General features: G+C 31.2%; 1 protein-coding gene across 1 annotated transcript in view; it reads right to left on the bottom strand.

Annotated features, from left to right (window-relative positions):
* Positions 1–24,282, bottom strand: part of LOC142322689 (guanylate cyclase 32E) — an 857,649-nt gene that overhangs the window by 19,934 nt on the left and 813,433 nt on the right. Inside the window, exons 13-20 of the mRNA XM_075361768.1 lie at positions 19,996–20,100; positions 16,401–16,472; positions 13,728–13,932; positions 10,184–10,388; positions 5,832–5,966; positions 4,054–4,166; positions 1,431–1,582; positions 144–242 (exon numbers count right to left, since the gene is read on the bottom strand). Of these exons, the coding sequence (XP_075217883.1) occupies positions 144–242; positions 1,431–1,582; positions 4,054–4,166; positions 5,832–5,966; positions 10,184–10,388; positions 13,728–13,932; positions 16,401–16,472; positions 19,996–20,100 (1,086 nt within the window). The remainder of the gene's footprint in view (positions 1–143; positions 243–1,430; positions 1,583–4,053; positions 4,167–5,831; positions 5,967–10,183; positions 10,389–13,727; positions 13,933–16,400; positions 16,473–19,995; positions 20,101–24,282) is intronic.

The following is a 24,282-nucleotide window of genomic DNA, read 5'->3' as shown; positions in this document are numbered from 1 at the left end:
TTCTATGCAATAAGTTAATTATAAACAGAATAGTAAGTAATTATTATATAGTTACTATTCAATGATATTTAGCTTTAATTATAATAAGTTTTAAGAAATATATTCTTGTTAGTTGAATGAGTTGAAAAAAAAAAGATACTTACAACCATATAAGCATCACCAATTGTTTCTACTTTATAAACATCGTAATTTTCTATCGTTGAATCAAAACAAGTATAAAGATCATTTAGAAAATCCACTACCTGCAAAAATGTAATAAAATATAACATAATAAAATAAATAATAAATGTATAAAATAAAATATAATAAGATTTATCTTAAAATGTTTGTTTGTAATGCCTTCTGAATTAGTATGTACAACATAGGTAGTAAATATATAAAAAGTAATAATGCAGTTGGTAAGCAGGGAAGAAAATGAGTAACTTTAAAAAAAATAGTTTCTTTCTTATTATCAATGCTTGGATTGGTTTTGTAACAAGTCTTCTATCACGTGGTTTCGTATTAAGTTCTTGACAGCTTGAGCAGTTAACATGATTAATAATGTCTTTTATGTATTCCAGTCTGCTTCTTCCTCTATAGTTCTTCCTTTATCATTCCTTCAATAATGATTTTTGACTGCCCATTGTATCTTAAAATGTGACCAATTAATACATCACTTCTTTTAGTTAATATTTTCCAAAACAAGCGCCTTTCATTTGCCCTTGCAAAAGGATAATTCTTTGCTTTCTCCACTTAGTGCCCTGTTTTTCCAATATTTCAAATATTTTCTTCCAATTAACTAAAACTGCTGAATGTTTTTTCTAGGTCATTGAATATAATATACAAAGTCTTGTCTTGTTTTTTTTTTTAGGTTCTTCTGTCAGTGCTAACAAGTTTTTCTTTATTCCCTTCCTTTTCTGAAGACAAATTTTTCTTCAGTTAAAAATGAATTCAATTACTTTTCAATTTTATGTCAAATTGTTGATGTTAAGATCTTTGATATGGGAAATCAAACTTATTGTGCAGAAATCCTTACATCTTATTGCTCTTGTCTTCTTTGATATTGGGACTATCATACATTTCTGAAAATCTTGTAGTACTAACCTTCAACGATTCTCATGTGACATTAAAAAAATTTGTACAGTAACATTTGTTGCTTTTATTAGCTCTGCAGGGATGCCATCAAATCCCAGGACTTTCTTTCATGTAGATATTTAACTGCTAGATTGAATTTCTCTTTTAGGATAGATTTTTCTTGTTCTTCATTTTCAGATTTTCTGATAGAAAATACACATTTTCACATGAAACTCTACTTATACAAAGTATAAGTACTACTTATTAAAACTACTACTTATTGCCTTTGAAAAACTGGTATTTGACTGCTAAAAAAGAAGTTTATTAATAAAAACAACTAACTAGTTAATAATATTATGAAAAAATAAGTAAATTACCTGAAGGGGAGTACTTTCAGCAGACATTGCAGTAAATCCAACGATATCACTGAAGTATATTGTAACACAATCAAAACTTTCTGCTTCAACTTTATTTCCTCTTTTTAATTGTTCAGCAACATATCTAGGTAGCATTTCATATAACAGAGCCTCTAGTACAAAAAAAGGAAAAAAAAAATATTATTTTTTATATATAATACATGAATTTTAATTTAAAAAATGCTCTAATTCAAGCTGTAAATATAAGAAGCTTCAGTGATAGAATTACTGTTCACTCACTGGTTAACTCATTATTTCTAAGGAAACTAAATAATATAATATTTATGAAAAAAAGAATTTTGTTCAAAAAGTTTTCCACATTGTTTTTTAACATTTTCTTAATTATGGTTTACTTATACTGATGCGTAAAAAGGAAATCAATCTTGTGATTATATTTCATCTTCATAAGATATATTTTTAAAATTTGAAGACAGTATGACAGTAATATAACTAATCAGTTAGTGTAGCAGTTAGAATGTTGGCTTCTCATTCCATTGGGCCTGGTTTTGATTCCTAGCAAAGTATTGGTATTTTTTCATCATATCATCCTCATAAAAAATAACATCTGTAATTGAACATTTAGCTGTAGAGTGAATAAAATAATAAAGAAATAATAAAAATTAAAAAAAAAAGTTAATATAATAAAATTATTTTTACTATCCTTACCTTTTTGCAAGTAATCATTCAACAGAACACTAATCTGAAAGAACTAAAGGAAGAATTTTTTTATATGATAAGTTACCACTTAAGTTTGAAGCTTATGATGGACATTTGCAACATATGTAAAATGTTGAGGTTGATTGGGATTGACACCTGTGATCTTCCAGATATAAGACTGAGGTACATAACTTCTCCATTCAAATTAGCATAAATTAAAACAATAATATTTGTCATAAACAGTTTATTGATGTGTATAGTAAAACAAAATAAAACATTTTTTTAATAAAAAAAGTCATAAATTCAAGACATGAATTGTGTGAAACTTATGGACAAAAAAAAAACAAGAATACTTTAAATTAATTACCACAACACCAACAAATATATAAATAGTTTAATTAAATAAGAAATAGATTTTTTAACCACTTAAAAATATATGATGGTACACCACCACCTACTGAAACATTGTGCGTTCAACTTTGATAACAGAAAATTTGAAAGAAAATAAGTTCTTTTGGAAGTATATTTCACAACAAAGAAAGAAAATTTTTAAACTTAATTTTGTTTTAAAAAACAAGTTGACTTTAAAATTTATACCATGCTTATAGTCTTAATGAAACTGTAAAAAAAATATTTTCTAGTTTATGTTTGAATCTCTTTTTAGATTAATATGTTAAGCATTCTTTATTCTTTGTTTTAACTTTTTTTTGTCTAGGTACAATGAATGTGTTTCAGATATCAGTAATGTTTCAGTGACTGAGGTTTTGTGGTTGACAGTATTTACTCAGATCATATTAACTACAGTTGATGATGTGCAGTTATACTAACTGAATGATGTTTATTCTGTATTTTAAATTAACCACTGAGATGAGATAACAAGAAGGGTTGTAGACTTTGCAGTGTGTGACTGACCTTTAGACAAGAGTTAAGAATATCACAACCTCTATAATAATAACCTCTATAATTCCACTAAGCTATAATATATTAAACGACACAGTTATAAACTGGTATAGATATTTTCAGTGATTTTTCTATATATGTATATCATTCAAAATATCAAATTTTCAATACTATCACACTGTAATAATGAATACACTCTTTAGTTATGTATATATTGTAGGCTATGAGAATATGTATTTCTGTTCCACAACAAAACTTTGACATTGTTTCCTCTTCCCTCCTTGGTCTGTAATGATTTGTTTCTTTATTTTGAAAGATTACTATGGTGGATAGTATACGGAGTAATAACCATTATATCTGTATGGAGATGCCATCTCTTGGGAGTTGTAAGAAACATTTATTCAGTACTAATTTCCAAGAAATAATAGATGAATTTCTGTTTATGTGTGATCTTTTGTCAGTTTTTGGTAGTAAGTTGCTGTTATAGCATGTACTGCAGAAGCTCAAAAGATTGTTAAATTGATTTACACAATTTTTAATCAGTGAATAAATTTGTATGCATACAATATTTTAATAAATAAAAAAAAAAACATACTGAAATAGAATAAATTCCTACAAGAAAAAAAAACAACTGAATAGTAAGCGAAAAAACAATTAATATACTGTAAAATAAAAATTTATTAAAAATGTCATAAAATACAACAAAATTGAGGTAAAATTAAACTGATAGAAAAATTGGTTATTTAAATAAAATAATATTTTATAAGTGAAATTTCCAGCAATATCATGATGTATATGCATAAGATACATTTATTACCTGTGTGTAAAGAAGATCTTATGAAAATTTTTATTTTTTCATGCTAGTTTAAAATCCTCTTTAATTATATGTTTATAAAACACTATCATTTTCAAATAATATGTAGTATTTTTCTCTTTTAGCTCCTGGGAAATGGATGCTTACATATATTGTAATAATAAACATGGTGATGATAATTAAGGAATGTAAGATCAATGTAAAGTAGCATACCTGTCTTTTTCTTTTCTTCAACAAGTTGGTCAGTTCGTTCATCCACTAATGCTTCTAAATTATTAGCATATTTCTCCATCATAGCTATCATATTATCGAATATATTTGGTTTCCTAGAAATAGAAGTAAAACATAAAAATAATTTTCTACAAATATCAAATATAAAACAGAATTTGTCATGTTAAAACATGTTTTTCCACATGAACACCACAATTATGTAACACCAGGCATGATGGAAATCATTCATGGACTCATATATCAGTTATTCTGAAGGCCATTAATTGAACCTGATGCTGTTTACTAAAATACTCATAAATGAAATGCTAACAAATATGTCTGGATTATGTAGTTCTCTTTGAGAAGTTTTTGATGATCAGCCCATTTCTATTAGGTTACACTTGTCTTGATGTATAGTTATTCAGTAGAAGGCAACAACTTGTCTATTATCAAGGTCATATATTTGAAAATTATAGACTGGCAGTTATCCATCCTAATTAGAATTGTAGGTAGTTTGAGTATTGAATTTTTTTTATGTTTGTATACACAAACATAAAAAAATTTCAATGCACTATCTGATAATATAAACTACCTTTATATACAGTGTCTAATAAACATTAGAATGCTGTAAATATTGCAAAATCATACTTTTTATATCATGTAGCACCAAGGGTCCACTCATAAATTTTTCAGTGCCAGAACATATGATTTTGCAAGAATATGTCAGCTCAAGTGGATGGTTAAATGACAAGGTTATGAAAAATGTACATTCATTTTGATCTTTTCACTGATAAGAAGCCAAACTTATCTTTTTCTTGTCAAATGTTTGACTTCTTTTCATGAATTAGATTTTTAGGGATTTATTTTGTTGCCATTTGCCAAAGGATATCCAATAGCAAGGGCCAGTCTCATGCAGTCTGATTTTTATAATTTAGGTTGTTTTTTATCAGCTTTAAGTTGAAAAAAAATTTTATGTGAAAAGACAATTTTTTATTTCTTCCAAAAAGCGGTACCGGAATGTACTGCCACCAGTGCAACCTTATTCAGTACAGTACTATTCTAAGTTAGAAATGTATGTAAAATATAAAAAAAAGTAATAATTCATTTGAAGAATTATAATATTTAAAATAAATTGTATTATGTAGTACAAAGAAAAGGTTTTGCAGCAAAATTTTTCATCTGTTTATTAATCAAAGTTCCAGCTAAGCACATTTATTGTTTTTTAAACGTTTCCATATTATACATGTCTTAGCTGGTATTGATCCATAATTTTGGTCATGACTGTCATCAATTTACAATTCAGGCCATACAGTATTTTCCATTGTGTTCAATTTTTTTTTCATACTATTCAAGCAGCAGCAGCAACAGATTTTTTTCATTTCTGTAGATAGACAGTGATTATTAATCTCTGTTGCTACTAACATCTTGCAGCATTTGACAATTTACAAATTTGTGTCTGATGCTCATAAAGCATCAGTGACAAAAGTTGTACATAAAGTAGTTTGTTTAAAAATGATTTAACATGACTTAAATCATTTTTAATTTAAGTCTTAATCATTTTTAATTGGAATTAACAACTCTAATTAAAAAAATTAAAAAAAGAAGAAAAACAATTAATAAGATAAAAATGTCATCGTCTCTTTTAGGCAACATAATACAGATATTGGATAAAGTTTGTTACAATCTGTTTGAAAACAATCTGTGTTTTTTTTTAATAACTCCTTATTTATCATGTTAACACTTAATTTATTTAGATAATCTGCTATAGTAATAATACTTACATTCCTTTCCTCATAGGCCTCAATTTAGTTCTGATAGTTTTTATATCAGGTCTTTCTTCTGGATTTTCTTGCCAACACTCTTTTAAACAATCACGAACAAAATCAAAACTATTCTCTAAGAGATCTAATGGAGGTCTGAAAAAACCCAGTAATTATATATCATAAATAAAACATTGGTATAATTAAAACAAAAATATTCAAATGCAAACAAAAATGCAACAAAAGTTTTATTATTAATATAATGTTGTGAGTTCCTCTCTTCACACCAAAAAAATATTTTATTGTACTGATCTCATTTATTTTTATCATGTTATTGATTTCTGTAGTTGCATTAGTAAATGATAAATCCAAATTAACAATATGTTTATAATCATACCATTTTTAAAACACATTTCATCCTAATTCTTTATTAAATAGTTTAACTTAATAAACTATGTAAATTGCGTAGTTTTAAATCTGTTCAATCTATTCGGCAAAAAAACTGAGTTAAAACAATGCAAATAAAGGTTTATTAATTATTATTGTTATTATTAATGGTTTAATTTTAGAAGGTTAACAAGATCTCCTGAAAATTGCCTGCCAGTTGACAAAGCAGGTCATTCAACATTGGTAAACATTTACAAGCTAATCTATCAAAACATATTGTTGTAAATCCCATCAGATGTGAGAATGGTTGTATTCAATAGCAATTAGTTGATACTAAAGCTGTTCAATGGTACTGCTGGACCCAGGTTCTTTATTACAAAATACATTCATAAAACTATACATCTATAACATTATTTTTATAAATATCAATGCTATAAACTGAATACCTACAATAAGAGAAATCAATAAAATTTGGCTATAGGAATTCAATTTAGACATGGTTTTAAGTCTGAGAACACACCAACTTCGAAACTACCCATTACAGGGGTAATTGACTATGTCCACTGTTCTGTGCAGAAGATAGTTAGATTGTGTTTACCTTCAATAGTTCTTTAATGAGCATCATGTTATTAATTTCGATACTCCAAACTTACATCTTTATGTTGCAAGTTCATTTTTCAGTACCGTGACCTTGCTGATCGTCATCTCGAGGTCTACGATAGGATCCTCAAATTCTGTGGTCCAAGTCCAATCCTCACTGGTGCAGACATCAACGCTAAGTCACATATTTGTGGCATAGTAGTGTCACTGATGTTAGTGGTGCGTTGGTTCAGGGCTTAATAGCCCAAAATGGTCAGCAAGTTTTTAATGAACCAGGTGAGTGAGTTGCCCACTTACACGGATATGGTGGATGGGCGTCGGTTGTTTGGTGGAACAAATATTGATGTTACCGTTGGTAGGTGTATATTCCTGGCAATGTTTGTAACTGGAGAGTGATTGACAATTGCTCAAGCAATCATCAGTTAATGATTGCTCAAGCAATTATTTATGAGATGTAGGTGGATTACGTGACTGTTACCGATGTAATGTTCCGGTTCAGCAGGTCAGCTTCTGCACAGGCATGCAGATTGGAAGAAGTCTATCAATCTTTTGTCAGTCAGACTTTGTGTTTAAGATCAGGGTCTGGACATGATTGGTGTAGAGGACCTGGTGGAGAGATTAACAGCGGCTTTTATGGATGCCGTTGAATGCACGATTCCTGCAGTTCTGGTCAAGAGAGGTTGACCCCTTACTGGAATATGGAGTTATCTAATATGAAGAGAGTTGTCTGTCATTTAAGGAGGGCCACTCAACGTGAGGGTGATCCTGCGCGGCAAGTAGTTCTTATTGGCGAATACAGGGAACGGAGATCCAACTATTTTCATAAAGTCTGGACGGCCAAGAAGGACTCGTAACGTTACTTTGTGAACGACCAGGGAAACAGGAATTCCTGGGGAGTCGTGTATAGGGTTCTAGGACATAAACGTAAAAAGGACGATCTTCTGTTCGCTCTCTCGACCTGACAGGGCGTTGTTTCGGATATGTCCGGAAATTTACGCAGACTACTCGCCAATCTTCTGCCTGGTGATAGCGAATCTGGAGGGTTTTGGTAATTTTTATGGACATAGAGGCAGCATTTCCTTCCTTGTGCTGAGGTTATGTCCTTTATGAGTTGGAACTCCGCAATGTTCCCGTAGCCCTGCAGGCCGTAGTACGTGACTGTTTGTCTAACCCAACGGCTCTGTTTAAGGATACGCAACTAGTTGTGGAAAAATCTGTCACCAGGGGAAGTCTGCAAGGTTCCGTTCTCGGTCCCTTGCTGTGGAACCTGGTATTCGACGGATTTCTGAGATTGACATCCCCAGAAGGGGTCACGGCCCATGCTTTCGCCATTGACTGTGTCCCTTTAGTTCGTGGTAATTCACGACCATAGCTAGAATACCGGGCGCAAGCGGCTTTGTCAACCGCAGAGGGCTGGATGGACATGCAAAATTTAATGATTTCTGTGCCCAAGACGAAGTATATGCTTATCAAAGTGCAGAAAAATTATCGTAGTCATAACCCCACATTAAGTATAAAGGCTGTGTCATCAGCCGAGTTAAAGTTCATGAGTACCTACGTGTTTTGTTTGATGAAAAGTTGCTGTTTAGCAACCACATTAGGCAAGTAGCGGCAGATGCCGTCTCTGTAATGCAAAAGCTTAGGAGGACTGCTCGGAAGGATTACGGGCTGTCGGGCTGTCATTTGTACATGGCATACCGAGTTGTCTTCGAGAGTATGGTCTCTTATGCTGCGTCCGTTTGGGCGCATAGGTTGGATAGAAATCGAACACTTATTCAGAATTTAAAGAGTGCCCAGAGCAGAGTCTTAATTATATGCACTAGTGTTTTTAAAACAACCTCCTGTAAGGCTACCATCGTATTGGAAAAGGCTCTCCCAATCGATTTAGTGGTGAAAGTTCGGGCAGCCATGTGGCAATTACAAGAGGAAGGGAGGCCAAGGTATTTGGGATGCGGTTTCGGGTCGGGCCTGTATCGGGGCGGATCGGTGATCTCAAAGCACCGGTTCTAAATTTCAAACAGTTGCCAATCTCTCGCTTGCGTAGGAGGCTCTACAGCCTCGCGATGGATGCGCGGCAGCAGGAATAGCACGCCACGAAAGGGAAGGTCCTTGTATATATTTATGCAGGACTTGGGGGGATGGTATGTCTCTCCTTTGTTTTTAAGGGCAACGGGTGCCCAGGTGCTTTCCAACCACGCAAACTTGAACCAATATTTGTTTCGGTTCCGCCTGGCAGCTAAGCTGTGCATCTGTGGGGAGGTCTAGTCGAACGAACACATGATGTTCGACTGCCCAGCTCTTGGGTGGGCCAGAACTCAGGACACCCTGAAACTTAGAGGTCAAGGGGAAAACTGGCCACTCATAAGCGGCGAGTCAAAGTGGCGAGAGCCTCATTGTCGGACCGTGTGGGTGTTCCTTGATGCCGTTGAGTTGTTCAATCGGCATCAGTAATTTTTCGGGAAAAAAAGACTTACCGTGACTTACCTGCTGTGGGAAGCTATCCGAGAGTGATGGCTGGCCACCAGCCAATAAAAGCTCCAAGCGCTTTAATATGGTGGACAGGTACTTGCTGGCATTCAGCGATCTAGGCGTGGCAGCGAATTGCTACCTTGAGGACGTAAATTTAATTTATTGAGTGTCATATGTATTTTATTAGTTGACAGGGTGCGCCTACCCATTTTTAGTAAAATATGACAAGTGAGAGGTGGGATACAAAGCGAGTGGTGTGTGGCACCACGCTTAGTTCACTCATGCAATTTGGTTAGCTCTAGGAGCTAGTTAGAACTGGTCGCTTAACTGATTCGAGGCTCAGTAGCCGTTTGTGGCACTAACATTCAGTCTTATACTTTAAGGCGACCGAATGGAGTGGTGGCGGGAGAAATGCCATGCAAACCAATACCATCTGAGGGTACGGCGTGAGGTCGCTCTGTTTCGTGGAGATGCATTATCTGTAGAGATTGCTGAGGCGAGGTGCGTCGGGCTATCTGTAGTCTTGGTAGAGGTAAGGCGCCTGGCTTTAATGGACAGAAGGCTGAGCTCCTTGTTTGCTCGGATGTGAGAATTATCATGTGCATATTTAATAAATTATTGTTTGGGTGGTTCTTCCCAGTGTACTGGTAGAAAGGGATTGTAAAACTGTTATTTAAGGGAGGCGACAAGGATCCGACAGTTAGTCGGATCCTTGTCGCCATAGGTACAGAGAGGGTGGTTGGAGGGTGTCTTCCCTTAGGGGATCAGGATGTATGAAAATAAAATTAAAACAAATCATCTAAAATTTTAGTTGTTTTAATTTACTAGTAACTTTTTGTTATCTAAAGTAAATCCTATAATATTTTAATTTATGAAACTAAATAAACAGATTATAATAATATTTATTAAACATTTACCTGAATGGAACACATCCATTTTCTAAATGAATTATTTTACGTAATATTTCTGCAGTTGTTAGACCAGTATTATCACCAAATGGACCTCTTCTACTGTGCAATTCATATAAAATTACACCAAATGAATAAACATCACCTTTTTGAGATCCAACACCTGGAGACAAAGTTGAAATGCGAAGTAATTCAGGAGCTCTGTATAATAAACCTGAAAAAAGATATAATGAAAAAATAAATACTTTTATAAAAAAAAAATATAGGCATCTTCTCTATTTATATCAAAACTACAGAAGAGGGGTTTTCCCAGGAGATAATTACTTAAAAGAGTTTTGGTTTCATTTACATGTCAAACCAATAATTTTTTTCAGTTTTAATATATTAAAAAAAAAAAAGATTATTTTTTGAGTGAATTGAAACATAGTTCAAAATACAGCTGAAATTTCATATTCATAGCAAAATATTTTCTGGTACATTTGGTTAGCTACCAACAATGACTCTACTAGTTACTACATTATTTTAAGAAACTTTATTTTACCTAGCCAAGCTCATTTCTAGAATCTGATCAGAAAATGTTTTAAATTTAAACTGAAACTGTCCATTTAGTATATGGATGTTACACGTTCTTGATTTCATCATGCTCACAGGTTTGTAGAGATGTAATTGTTCTTTTTGTATATCATTGTATTAGAAGAATTTCTAGGTTTTATTGTGTGTGTTATTCATATACAATGGCTACTGATGGAAAGAGAAGCTTGTGGGTCATTGTTACCAGTGAAGGGAACTTATTTGATATTAACACAACATTGAATATTATTTATTAATATCTGTTTAATTGTTAACCACTGTAATTATAATTTCCATCTCGGAAGTTTGTGCCTATCCTTCCTAGAATTGCAAATGAGATCAGGATAAAATTTTTATCCATAATTTTCCACTGATCTGATGAAATACATGCTGCAGTTTGTGAATAAAATCAAAACCAGGGTAAAATCTTCATCAGAGCAGCAACATAAAATATAAAATTAATTGTTAAAAAATAAAATTGTTTAAACAGGTTAAAGTCTATACTAATACATAAAAAAAAAATATATATATGAAATAATAATAAAACAAATATATGAAGATAAAAAATAGATAAATTAATAACTAAAATAATAATTAAGAATAAATATATAAATAATAATTTATAAATATTATAATAATTTATAATTATTTATTTTATAATTAAATAATTAATTTTTTAAAATAATAATTAAAAAATAAATAAATAAATTCAAAAGGCAATTAACAGAAACTATTTTAGCACATATTATTTGTATATGATAAATGAAGGTGCAGAAAATTCACAGTTTTTAATTTGTATTATCTAAAAATTTTTATACAGCATGATGTTATTCTGTCAAAGAGATAATTTTAATTTTTCTTAAAATAAATTGATGGGAAAGTTTAAGACCTTGGGTGCACTTGGTAATATAAAAAGGCCCTTCTCCTGTGTTGTAGTTTTGTACTGAGTTACACAAAAACTGTATAAATTAATTACACAAGTACTGTAGACTGGTTTGTTAGAGGTGGTGGGTATAATCTTTTCCTTTTATGATGAGCTATTATTATTAGAATTTTTATTTTCCTAATCTTTATGTTGTAATCTGTTTAACCAGTGAACAATAAGTAACCCCTCCATGGCCCAGTGAGTTAAGGACAATATATGTGACATGTAAATGTGGTATAATCTTGTACAGACTCATGCCAACCATTCCTGAGACGTATGGTTAATTGAATCCCAACCACCAACGTAAATCGGTATCCATCTAGTATTCAAATCCATATAGAAGCAACTAACTTTTACTAGGATTTGAACCTCTTTTTATTGTTAATTATTATTAGAACGTTGACATTTTTCAGTCACTACTAGATGAAAGGTGTATTACACAAATTTGGTATCATGCTGCACATTACATTACTTACATTAACTGTAGTGAAAGAGAACTTTATATGTACATCTTTATTTAAATCAGTAAATTCAGGGTGAATTTAAATCACCCTGAATTTACTGTTTTTGAAATGATATGGGAGAAAATTTCATGAAAATCAGATAAACTCTTTAATTAATAGTTATTATGCTAATAATAACTTTTTTGAAATGTGGTGCTATAGGAGAATGTTAAAAATCAGGTGGGTGGATAAAGTGACAAATGAAGAGGTGTTGCAGCAAATAGATGAAGAAAGAAGTATTTGGAAAAATATAGTTAAAAGAAGAGACAGACTTTTAGGCCACATATTAAGGCGTCCTGGAATAGTCGCTTTAAAATAAAAATTGCTAAATTTAGTTTAAATTAGTAACTGATCTATAAATAATTTTATTTGTTGAAGAGGGTCAGGTAGAAGTAAAAACTTGTGGAGGCAGGCAACATTTGGAATATGTAAAACAAATTGTTAGGGATGTAGGATGTATGGGGTATACTGAAATGAAACAACTAGCACTAGATAAGGAATCTTGGAGAGCTGCATCAAACCAGTCAAATGATTGAAGACAAAAAAAAAAAAAATGTTAACTAGAAAGACATGAATGCAAGTGCACACCAATACTTCAATGAATTTACATTTTGAATATAAAAAATAAAATAAAGAAAATTAATATAAACAATTTATATGCATCTACTTTACTGTATTATATAATCATATGATATTTGAATAAGAAATAAAAGTATTATCACAAAATACAGATTTTCACTGGACAATATTCTCATATTGTGATCAGGTTTGAGCATGTCAGATGTAGTATTTTTTACATGCTGCAAAATTCATTGTCATTCCTCATCATTATTATTCATTCATCATTGTATGAATAAATAAATAAATAATTAGTGGGCAAATATTTATTTGTACCATTGCAATACCATAGCTAATATGAGCTTGTTCAATACATGGTGTATAAAGTAAATTAAACACTAAAACAAACTGTTTGTTCGTCTAATGTTGTATGTTTGCAAAGAGTATCTGATATAAACTGTCACTATAACAAATGTAATTTAGATTGAACAGAATAAATAATCTTTATAATTCAAGGAGGTTATGAACTTAATGTTATATAATGCCCATTTTTTACTTGATGAATGAGGGCATTTAATTGTATGTCTAAGTATGTCTTAATATGTTAAATAAATAAAATAAAAAACAAAAAGTAAACAAACTATTTGTCTCTTTTTGTTCTTAAAATATTTGAGATGGGATAGCTATTACAATGATTTCTTCTTGAAACTAAGTAAATATTTCACTCATTTAATACCCTCATATTTATTAACGTTCTATAAAATAAAACACTGAATGTACATTTAATAAAATTATTTATTGATCAGTTACTAATTTAAACTAAATTTAGCAATTTTTATTTTAATTTCAGTTTAAATTTTTCTGTATGTTTTTAAATAAAGACTAATCTGGAAGAAACTTAAAGCTTTACTTTATTCTAGTAGTAATAAACATGTAAAAATAATTTTAATCTAAATTTGCATTTAAATTAAATTACAGTACTTTAATATTTACTTACCTTCACATTTACATGTAACTCCTGTTTCATCCTGTGGTGACGAAAATGTGTGTTGTAAATAATGATGATGATTTTCAGACCCACTCTTAAATTCAGTTAATCCAAAGTCAGCTAACTTTACCACCCACCTAGAATCGACTAGACAATTTGAAGCCTTCAGATTTCCGTGATAATGTAATTGAGAATCATGTAAATAGACTAATCCCTAAACAATTTAAAAAGGAAAAAAACAAATAATAGATATGATAATAAAGAAAGTATATTTTGTATTTTTTTAGTCTACAGTTCTGTAAAATACAATTTAATTATTTTGTGAGGGGTTAATTACCAATTTAATTATTTCTTAGAGGATTCTGAAATTTTTTTGTTAAGAAAACCAACATTAATATGTTTTTATTAAAACAAATATTAAATATATAACATAATATATGTATATATATATACTTTTTTTTAAATTCTAATAATTTATTAATATATTGACCACTGTATTAATAAAATTTAATATTATATGAAATATAAACCATCAAAATACAGTAATTAGATAAATTAAACTTGTTATATTAATTTCCAATAGTCAATTTTTGCAGTATCTTCTATGTTCTATGCTGAAGATACGAGATACTGAAAAATGTTTATTTAAATTTACATAATGTATGTTCATAATGCAATTCAAAATTTCAAAACAGAAAAAAATTTTGAATAAAATGGCAAATTATTAAAGAATTTGTTTTAGTGTAATTATAGAATTTAATAGGAACTGAAGATACAGGATGCCGTGAAAATTGATTATTGGAATTAATATGGTAGGTTTAACTTATAATTATTATATATAATATTATATATAAATATGAATGTTGTGTGTGTGTGTCTTGGCATATGCTAGAATAACAACTGTAATATAATATATATAATCTACCAAAATTCATAGACAGTTAACAAAGTTTTCAGGGAAAAAGGTTATTGTGTTGCTTTCTGAACTATGAATAAAACAGATAAAAGAATAAAGCAATCTAACAAAACACATTGTGCAAAAACTTACATCCATACAAATTAAACTACTGCCAGCATTAAGTGCTATATTAGGTAGACTGTACTCACATTCACTCAACTGATATAAAGAATAAATACAAGTGTTATACAGATATTGAATCAATGTTTTGAATTCATCTCACAGAAACTGAACCTTCATCTTAGGTAAAGATATAAATTATACACAGAATACAAAAGCCACAAACTCGACATATCTGAACAAATTATAAATACGTACTTAAAATAATTAATGTAAATGGAAAAAGAAAACATGTACTAAATGAATAAAACAATACAAATTCTAAAGGGGGCTTCTTAATCATTTAAATGTGTGTGTAATTAATACAGGAATTCTATAATAACAACATAAGAGGACCCATATAATAACTCCCAGATTTTCTGGCTACACAATTCCATGACGTTATGTCATGGAATCAAGTTTCTTTTTACAAAAAGAACTTTAATCGCATTTTGTTAAAAAACAAAAACAGATTTTATCATAGATTTAAGCATTTTTTTAAATTGTATTTCTAAGAAGGCTATAAAAAATATTTTTAGTATGATAATATAAGTGACCTTTACACATTTAGAAAAGAAGTAAACAATTTCTAAAAACTAACATCAGATTTTAAGTTAAAAAAAAGCACAACATTTACATGTAAATTATATTCGTAATTAGTTTACAACTTTCTAATATTATTTTATTAAAAAAAAGTACATTTTACTTTTACCTAGGAAAAAGAATTCTTTTATATACTTATGAAAATTATTGTAGACCCAAGTATGTTGTTTTAAGAATTCCTATTTATTTATTTTTAATTGGCATTGATTTCTATGGTCATTACTTGTTAGTACCTACTAATAAATGCCAACAAAATGAATTAAAATACATCCAGAGTTGTTTAACTTAGTGAACTAAGGAAATTAGGCTCAGTAAATCTAATGTATGGTTGTGTATCATTATGGCCAGCTCTCTTAAATGCAGCTGATATTTAGCTTTATAGGCAACATCAACAGTCTCTTCACCACATGGAGAGTGTATATAGAAAATCATTACTCTTAGAGAAACTAGTCATGACTGATACTCTTTTTCCTTAGGAACTATAAATGCTTCATAAAATATTAATGCTTATAAAATTTTGATAGAGCAAGAGTTTAATGAGAGTGGGACAGAGTGCAAAGCAGCAAATTAATTTACTTCCTTTCTGCTGTAAATCAATAAAACACATGTCATTGTGTTAGAATGCTTTATAACATGGGAACAATGATTGATATATTTTTAATTTGAAAGAATTAATTGTAAATCTATCTACTCATTGTTTATTACGTCAATTAATGAAAGGAAACACATTAAAGTTGCAAATTCATCTAAAATTATAGGGCTTACTTTTAAATGTTAACCTTCCTTGGGAGAAGTAAAGTACAAGGAATTAAGTAAGAAAAAATTAAGTAATGAAGAGTTATGGGATAAAAAACTTCTAAAACCTATGAATAAGCCAGCTTAATTATGGGGATTAAAAGAGATGGAAGTTGAAGCTCAAGAAGGCACATAGAAAAGGATAATAATAATAATTAAAAATCTATGATGTGAAAGATATGATAAGTATTGAAAATGAAAAATAAAAAGTATTATAAATTACTTACTCTTAAGATATCGGCAACAAGAGAAGCTACAAACATATTATCTAATTTAACATCCTCGTTTTCTAGTATATCCTGTAAAAAATAAAAAAATATTTTGATAGATAATTATAATTGACTGAAAGAACTTACTTTTCATGAACTAAAATTAATGATAAAATCATAGTCAGTGGGTTGATACCCATCAACATTGGAAAAATGTAACAAGAATATCTGAACTAATCAGATAAATAATAAATTTCCATTTCCATGCTAACTTCTTTGCAAGAAAATATAAGCAAATATTTTTAAATTAATTTTCTAATAATACAGAAGTTTTTCTGTTTGTTTATGCTATCTGAAATGATCAGTGGTGGCTCGCGTATAGGTACTGTGGAACTGCAGTACCCTTACTTCCACTTGATACTTTTGATAACATTTAATATAATGAGTCGTTTTTTTTTTAATTCTTTCTTTATACTTGTACAATATATAATCCTTAAGCTTAATGTCAGTAGCCATCCCCCAGTTTATGAAAAAGATACAAAAATCTTTGTTGGAAACAAAGATTCCAACAAATCGCTTCACAGTTCTAGTGGCATGGCATGGCATTTGGCTGTTGTGCGCTTGCGCACAAGGAAGCTGCATGCAAGGTTGCAGGGGGAAGAGCACTGTCGCTCCTACAGTACCAATCCTGGTGTGTTGGTGGAAGGTAGTTTTTTTTACTCCGCATGTGTATGGAATGTTCCTTGTTTGTTCTCTTTTCTAGTTTAGTTGGTGGAAGAAATATGAAAGTGGCTTAGTTGTTTTTTCACTAGTGATCAGAAGTGGCGGAAAGCAAGGGCTCTTTGATTGCCAAATCTGTCCAAAAACATGTTGGAAGGGCAAAACAGAAGGTAATTAGTAAAAACTAATTATTTATTTGTTTCTGTGTACATAGAAATTTAAATTAAGTACCACTGGACTATGGTATCTTTAAGTGAACATTTTATTAAGTTATTATCTAATAATACTAAAACAATATTATCTGTATTGACATTTTATACTTTATTCAGTTAAATCGATTACGGTTTTTAAGCATAATGTGCATAAGCAGGATAGTAATCTAATTTAAGAATATGATACAGGTTTTTAAGTACAATGTCCTTAAAAACTGTGTACCATATTTATGAATGTGATAAAGTTTAGAATTAGATTATTATCCTGCTTCCAGCTATTCTATTTGATTCATTTTTTTTTGTTCTTTTATTTTACAGAAAACTTTAACCATGACCTTGAAAAGGCCCAGGAAAAAAGCTTTCTGGAGCAGCACTCCCACTAATTTTAGCTGCCACTGGAAATTATGCATATAACTGTTCACAACCTCCATAACCTTTAACAATAGAGTTCTTAACACCAAGATTTAATAAATATTATATTTTCCAATTTTATATAATATTGTTTTCAATCATTCTTGTGGTCATCTTCAGTAACTGATGTTGCTGTATTCACTTTGGTGTCCAGATTTTTTTTAATCAGGTTGACACTTATTTAAAGCGTGGTTAAAGAGTATGCTGGATGTGAATTCTATATATGTTTGTTGTGTATTTTTATATTTTATTTATGCTATAATATTTGATTGTACAAATGTGAGTTTGTTAAAAAAGGATCACATCTTAACAAATTTGAGCATTATGAATTATATAAACACAAATAAATTGTTTATTAAATGAACAGCATAAATTCAAATCCAACATTCTTTTCAACCATATTCTAAATACTTGTTTACCTAACTAACAAATGATACCAGGATTAATATCTGATAATGTCAGGGTGAAAATAACTGCAACAGTCATTGAAAATGGCTGCAGAAGCAATCAAAAATATTTTGACATAAGTTTAGAAAATTTGGTTGGTGGCTGTTTAAAAAATTTATTGAAGTAAATGATTTTCATCACCAACCTTTATCAGCAAAAACAATAATATTTTTGGTGTTTTAAGTGTGTATCTAAGGTTTATGTAAAGATGCTGTAATACATTCCTGCTTTGTGGTTATGGATTATGTAAATCTTTTTGTGTTGCAGGGTCATTTATGAGCTTCCTGTGTACAATGTTTGTTATTACTTGATTTTACCTTTCTATCTAAAAAGTTAATATTGATATTATTTTCAAATTTACAAGTAAATTTTAGTTTATCATTAAAAGTATTCAATTTATTTAATATTATATTTGTATTCACTCTGTATCTTGATGTCACCTTCGTATCTAATTCATAGACATTATGCATATGTTGTGCCAGCATGTATTATTTCTTAATAATTTTGCATAGTATATTTCTGGCATAATGGCTAGAGCATATTACAGTCTTTAAAACCAGTTAAGTACATTAGGACATATTGTGTCACTGCAGTTGTATAAATAGACATTTCATGAGAAAAGAAGTACTTACTGAAAAAAATGTGTTACTCATTTAAAAAGTAAAAAAGTACTGGATGAGAGAAGGTAAGAATGTCTCCCCTGTCCTTTACTGTTTAACTGGATGCATTACATATATATATTATTTTTTAAATATATTAAAATAATAAGTCTATCAAAGTAATATGCTAAATAAATAAATAAAGCTAATAAGTATAATGAAGTAAAGTTAAGTTTAAATAAATAACTCCCAAGTAACGAGCAGAGAAAAAAATTAAATTACTTCTCCACCAAAGAGGTGGTAGGTTTGAATCCTGATCTGGCTTGGAATTTCTTATGCACAACAAATATTTCATGCCATATTCTCTTGTGGAAGGTCTGAGCTTACAAGATGAATTTATCACCAAACCAAAAACCAAATATTTAGGTCAGATTTTTAATTTTCTTATTTAAACAAACTGTAATAGGCATTTTAGAATAATTAACAGTACATTATGCAACATGTCTGTAAAATAGCCACTAATGCATGAGTGCAAAGTAAGTTATGACACGAGCCTTGGTGAGTGTTGTAAACTATGCAAGAGTGCATTAATGGCCATTATAAGGAGTATTTTTTCAGTACAATAGTTTTTCTATGGCTGCGAAGATATTGGGATTACTAATTTAAATCAAGATTGAATAGATAGAATAGATTGTTTAAGGAATATAATTTTTTTATTTTTCAAAAAATACATTATACAATATATTTCTGCAGCAATAGGTGATTAGTCATAAGTTCTGCCTTTCTTTAATATCAATCAATGTTCAAGACATTCCGTCCTCAGAATCTGCCATATTTAACAGAAGGATAGATAAATAGTGTAATATAGAAACTTAGTTTCTATTAATGTACTTTCAAATTATCTTCTGCTTGCTAACTACTAAATCAGATTAAAATTAAAGTAAAAAAACCAGCTGATAAATTAAAAAATATCTGCTTCTGATTGGTCAATGGTTGAAAAGAGTAGGCTTTTGATTGGTTGAACACCTGTATCATAATGAAAATCTGTTTCATAATGATCCTCATTACGATATATAGGTTCCAGCTGCATAATTTAAATGTTATAATACAGCCATACAAAAAATACTTTATGAGGATAATTTATAAAATAAATAAGATATAATAAAAATATCTGAACAGTTTCTTGAATTTCACAATAAATCAATTACGTAAATAATAACAAACCTTAAGGCTTCCTCTTGTACAATATTCTGTCACTATACAGATGTGTGGAGGATCAGTACATGCTCCTATAAATGCATTTAAGTTATCATGTCTTAAATCACGCATCTGAAAAATAATTTTGTATTTAAAATGTTATTAATATGAAATAAATAATAAAAAATAAACAGGCATAAATTTTTATTAGTTAATACATGAAATGAAACATAAAATGCTATTAAGTGTATAGTTTTTTCTTATAAAAAGCATACTTAAAATAATAAATTTTAGTTGGAAAACTGCAAATATAAATTTTAAAAAATATTAGGATGAGACTGAACCAAAACATTTTGCTTTATGTTGATTGTAAACAAAATTTTGATAGTTATGTAATTATGAAAAGTATTATGATTAATTTAATTTCATCAATTTATTAATACGAAGGAGATAAATTTTATATTTGAATAATAGTTTAATGAAACTATAAAAAAAGGGTATTCATAAACAAAAAAAGATATATACGAGGTGTGTGAGAAAAGTAATGAGATTGGTAACACGGCGAGCGATCTGGCAACGCTGTATCTACCGGTCTGTGCTAGACCGGTTTGTTCATCCCTTCAATATGCTCAGTACGAGTTTCAACTCCGTTCATCTAACACATTATTTTTGACAGCGCCATCACTGAAGTTGTGTGTTACGAAAATGGAGCATCGGAATTTAGAGTAACGTTGGGCAAGTTAAACGTTGCAAGTAACGTTGTCCCCAAGTTTTATGTTAAACTTGGGGAATCCGCGAGTGTGACCTTTGAAAAGTTGAAACAGGCCTATGGGGAACATTGCTTATCAATAGCACAAGTTTTCCGCTGGCAAAAATCATTTTTGGAAGGCTGAGAACACGTTGAAGATTAACTTCGCTCAAGGCGACCTTCAACTTCAAAATCTGACGAAAACGTTGAGCGTGTGAGGGTTGTTGTGAGATCAGACCGACGTTTAACAATAAGGATGAGTGAACAGTTAAATTTAAACACTTTCACCGTACATCAAATTTTGACAGACGATTTGGACATGCGAAAGGTTTGTGCGAAATTGGTGCCGAAAAACCTCACAACGGAACAGAAGGACAATCGAAGAAACGTGTGCGTTGATCTTGAGAGGATTGACAATGACCAAGAATTCTTCAATCGTGTGATCACAGGTGATGAATCCTGGATATTTGAGTACGATCCTGAAACAAAGCGGCAAAGCGAAGAGTGGCACACTCCGTCATCTCCTCAACCGAAAAAATGTCCAATGAACAAATCAAAGATCAAAACCATGGTGATTTGCTTTTTTTGACAGTAGCGGTATCGTGCATAAAGAATTTGTTCCTCCAGGACAAACAGTCAACCAAGTGTTTTACAAAGGTGTCCTTGAAAGGCTCAGGAAAAGAGTGATTCGCGTGAGACTAGACATTGCAGACAAGTGGATGCTTCATCATGACAATGCCCTTGTCTCAGACGGCCATTTCCATCGGAATTTTTGACCTCAAAACGCATTCCTACGGTTCCTCGACCCCACTATTCACCTGATTTGAGTCCTTGTGACTTTTTTATTGTCCCGAAATTGAAACATGTCTTAAAAGGACGTCATTTTGAAACTCTGGAGAACATTCAAAAGACTGTGACGGACCAGTTAAAAGCCGTACCAGTTGCAGCCCTTCCAGCGCTGCTACCAGGAGTGAGAACAACGACTCCGTCGGTGTATAGCTGCCCAAGGAAACTACTTTGAAGGGGATAATATTGTTGTTTGAAAAAAATAAAAACTTTGGTAAGTAAAAAGTCAGTCTCATTACTTTTCTCACACCTCGTACATATATATATATTTATATAAAAAATTGTTACCTCTACTCTTATATTTTAGATAGATGTTTTACATGACAATTTTCAAAAACCTATAGAAATTAAATTATTTCTAAAGATAAAAAATCTATACGTTTTTCATACAGAAATAATTGCAGGTTCAGCAATATAATTTTTACTTTGTTCATCCAATTGTGGGAAATATAACATTTAAAAAATAAACATCTTCTGTAGAAGTGCACACTAAAGTACACTTTTATGAATGTTCTAAGTTAAGGTACACACAAAATATTTTGTATGTAAATTGAGCAATCGTTCCTTTGACTAAGTAAAAATGTAATTGTTAAATTGTAATTACAAATAAGGTTGATTGAATCTATTGTGGTGTGTCTTAATGGCAATACATGATTTTGCAATTAATTAATCTACCGTAGACTTGAATTATTCTTAATGATGCAAATTTATGGTCATTAATGTTGTGATCAAAGTTTCTTGAAAATTGTAAAATTTTAATTTTAATTTTGTTTAAAACAATATGTTTGACTGTTAAATTAAGATAATCAAAACATTTATAAAAAATATGGAGGAAGAAAATAAAATATTAGATGTTTTCACCAATTTATTAAATTATTACTGTAGTAGATTTTTATGAGCGACTAATTATTTACTTATACAGATGTATGTTGTTTGCAGAATGGATTTTAAACAAGATAAATTGAACAAAATGAAGGTAAAAATAGATTCTTGAGAACTATGACAAAATTTACTTGGGATGATAAATCATGAAATGTCATTATGCAACACAATTTGGCATTTTGCAGTTAGTTGAACGACTCTGGTAAAATAAACTGAGACAGTTTTATCATCTAATGAATGCCGGAATAACTCTGATGAGAATTTGAGAAATGAAAGTGACAGAAATGAGACACCAAGGAATTATTTAATTGATTCAGTTGAAGAAAAAAAAACCATTGAGACAAGGTTTGTGCAGAGAAGATTGATAGATTATAGAGGCTCATACCAAAACTAATCTGTCTGGGTTGTAAGATGTAAACAGATTATATAGAAGATTTAAATGTAATCAAATTGATACTAGAATGCTTACCCAACATCTACCATACCGAATCTAATTTTTTTTTATGAGTCAAAGGGACCCTATTTACAGGCGAAGTGTCAAGCTCGCTAACAGGTTCCGCAAGACGTTATTAAGAGTGTGTATGTGTGCCTGCACCCTACCGACTAAACCTTCTATCTCACCAATCCTCTCCTCTTGGGGCCAGTCCTGCAAATAAGCATTACTCAGCGCCAGTGGGTGAGTTCGAGCTTGAGGGATGAGGAGTCGCTGTACAACATCACCGACACCAATCCTTGCAAGTGTGGATGAACGGTGGCTCCGCAGGGGGCTGTCCATCACCCCCTCGCTCTCCAGTCCTTTTCTTTACCTCTGTCCTACTTAGAGATTTTATCTTAGGCTCACTCATTAGGTCATCTTGCTTCTTGAGCTATAACTTCGACTGTGTTTGTCTATCCCCAGGTCTTGCATTCCTCTTCTTTAATTGGATTTCTCTGACCGTCATCGTGACTAAGTTCAATTCACGCTGTTCCCACAACATGAACTTCACAATATTTGCTGGGGTCAATCATTCCAGGGTAGCTCTTCTCTTGGCCTCATCCCATCTCCAACAGTCAAAGATGCTATGCTCTGGGGTATCTTCAGAGGTGCAATATATACACTCTAGAGACTCTCTCCTATGAAATCTAAAGAAAGAGGAGGCAAAACTGCTGTGGCTTGAGAGGAACTGAGCGAGGTAGTAGTCCACCTTGCCATGATTCCTTTGGACCCACAACCCCACCTCCAGGATGAGCCTCCTTGTTCAGGCCGACAGGAGTGGGGAGCTCCACCCCACTCCACCTGTCACTCTTCAATGGCTAACCATAATGCTTCCTGTTTGGATGTTCCCTCATGTATTCTTTTCAGTTGGGTAACTTTGAGTTCAATTGGTATAAATCCGGCAATAATTCTGATTGCTTTAGCAGAAACTGTGCGATAAGCAGAAACTACTCTTATGGCGGCCTGCCTCAACAAAGGATGTTAGTTTATTTCTGTTTCTCTTGATAAGGAAGGCATCCACCCAGGCAGGTGCTGCATATGACAACACGAAGAGTACCACAAAAAATATGATTCATCAGATCTTAGGCCTACGGCCCTGTCTTGTTCTCATAACTTTGAGTAAATTGCTCATTACTCCCCCGGCTTTCTTAATACTTTCATTTAAGTGGGCAGTGAAGCATCCACTTCTCTTGAGATCCATGCCGAGGTACATAATGCACCCCGATGTGACAACTCAGATTCCGTTAATTACAATTTCTATGATCCGGAGCTTCCTGAGACCTACCATCACCAGACATATGGTCTTCTGTGGAGTCAGCTTCATTTTTCTTTCTGTGAGCCAGGCATTTACTCACTGAGTTGT

This window comes from Lycorma delicatula, chromosome 4 (assembly GCF_047948215.1).
Source record: "Lycorma delicatula isolate Av1 chromosome 4, ASM4794821v1, whole genome shotgun sequence".
NCBI classification, from domain to species: domain Eukaryota; kingdom Metazoa; phylum Arthropoda; class Insecta; order Hemiptera; family Fulgoridae; genus Lycorma; species Lycorma delicatula.
Note: the sequence above shows the minus strand (reverse complement) of the source record. Positions and strands in the feature narration are given on the sequence as shown.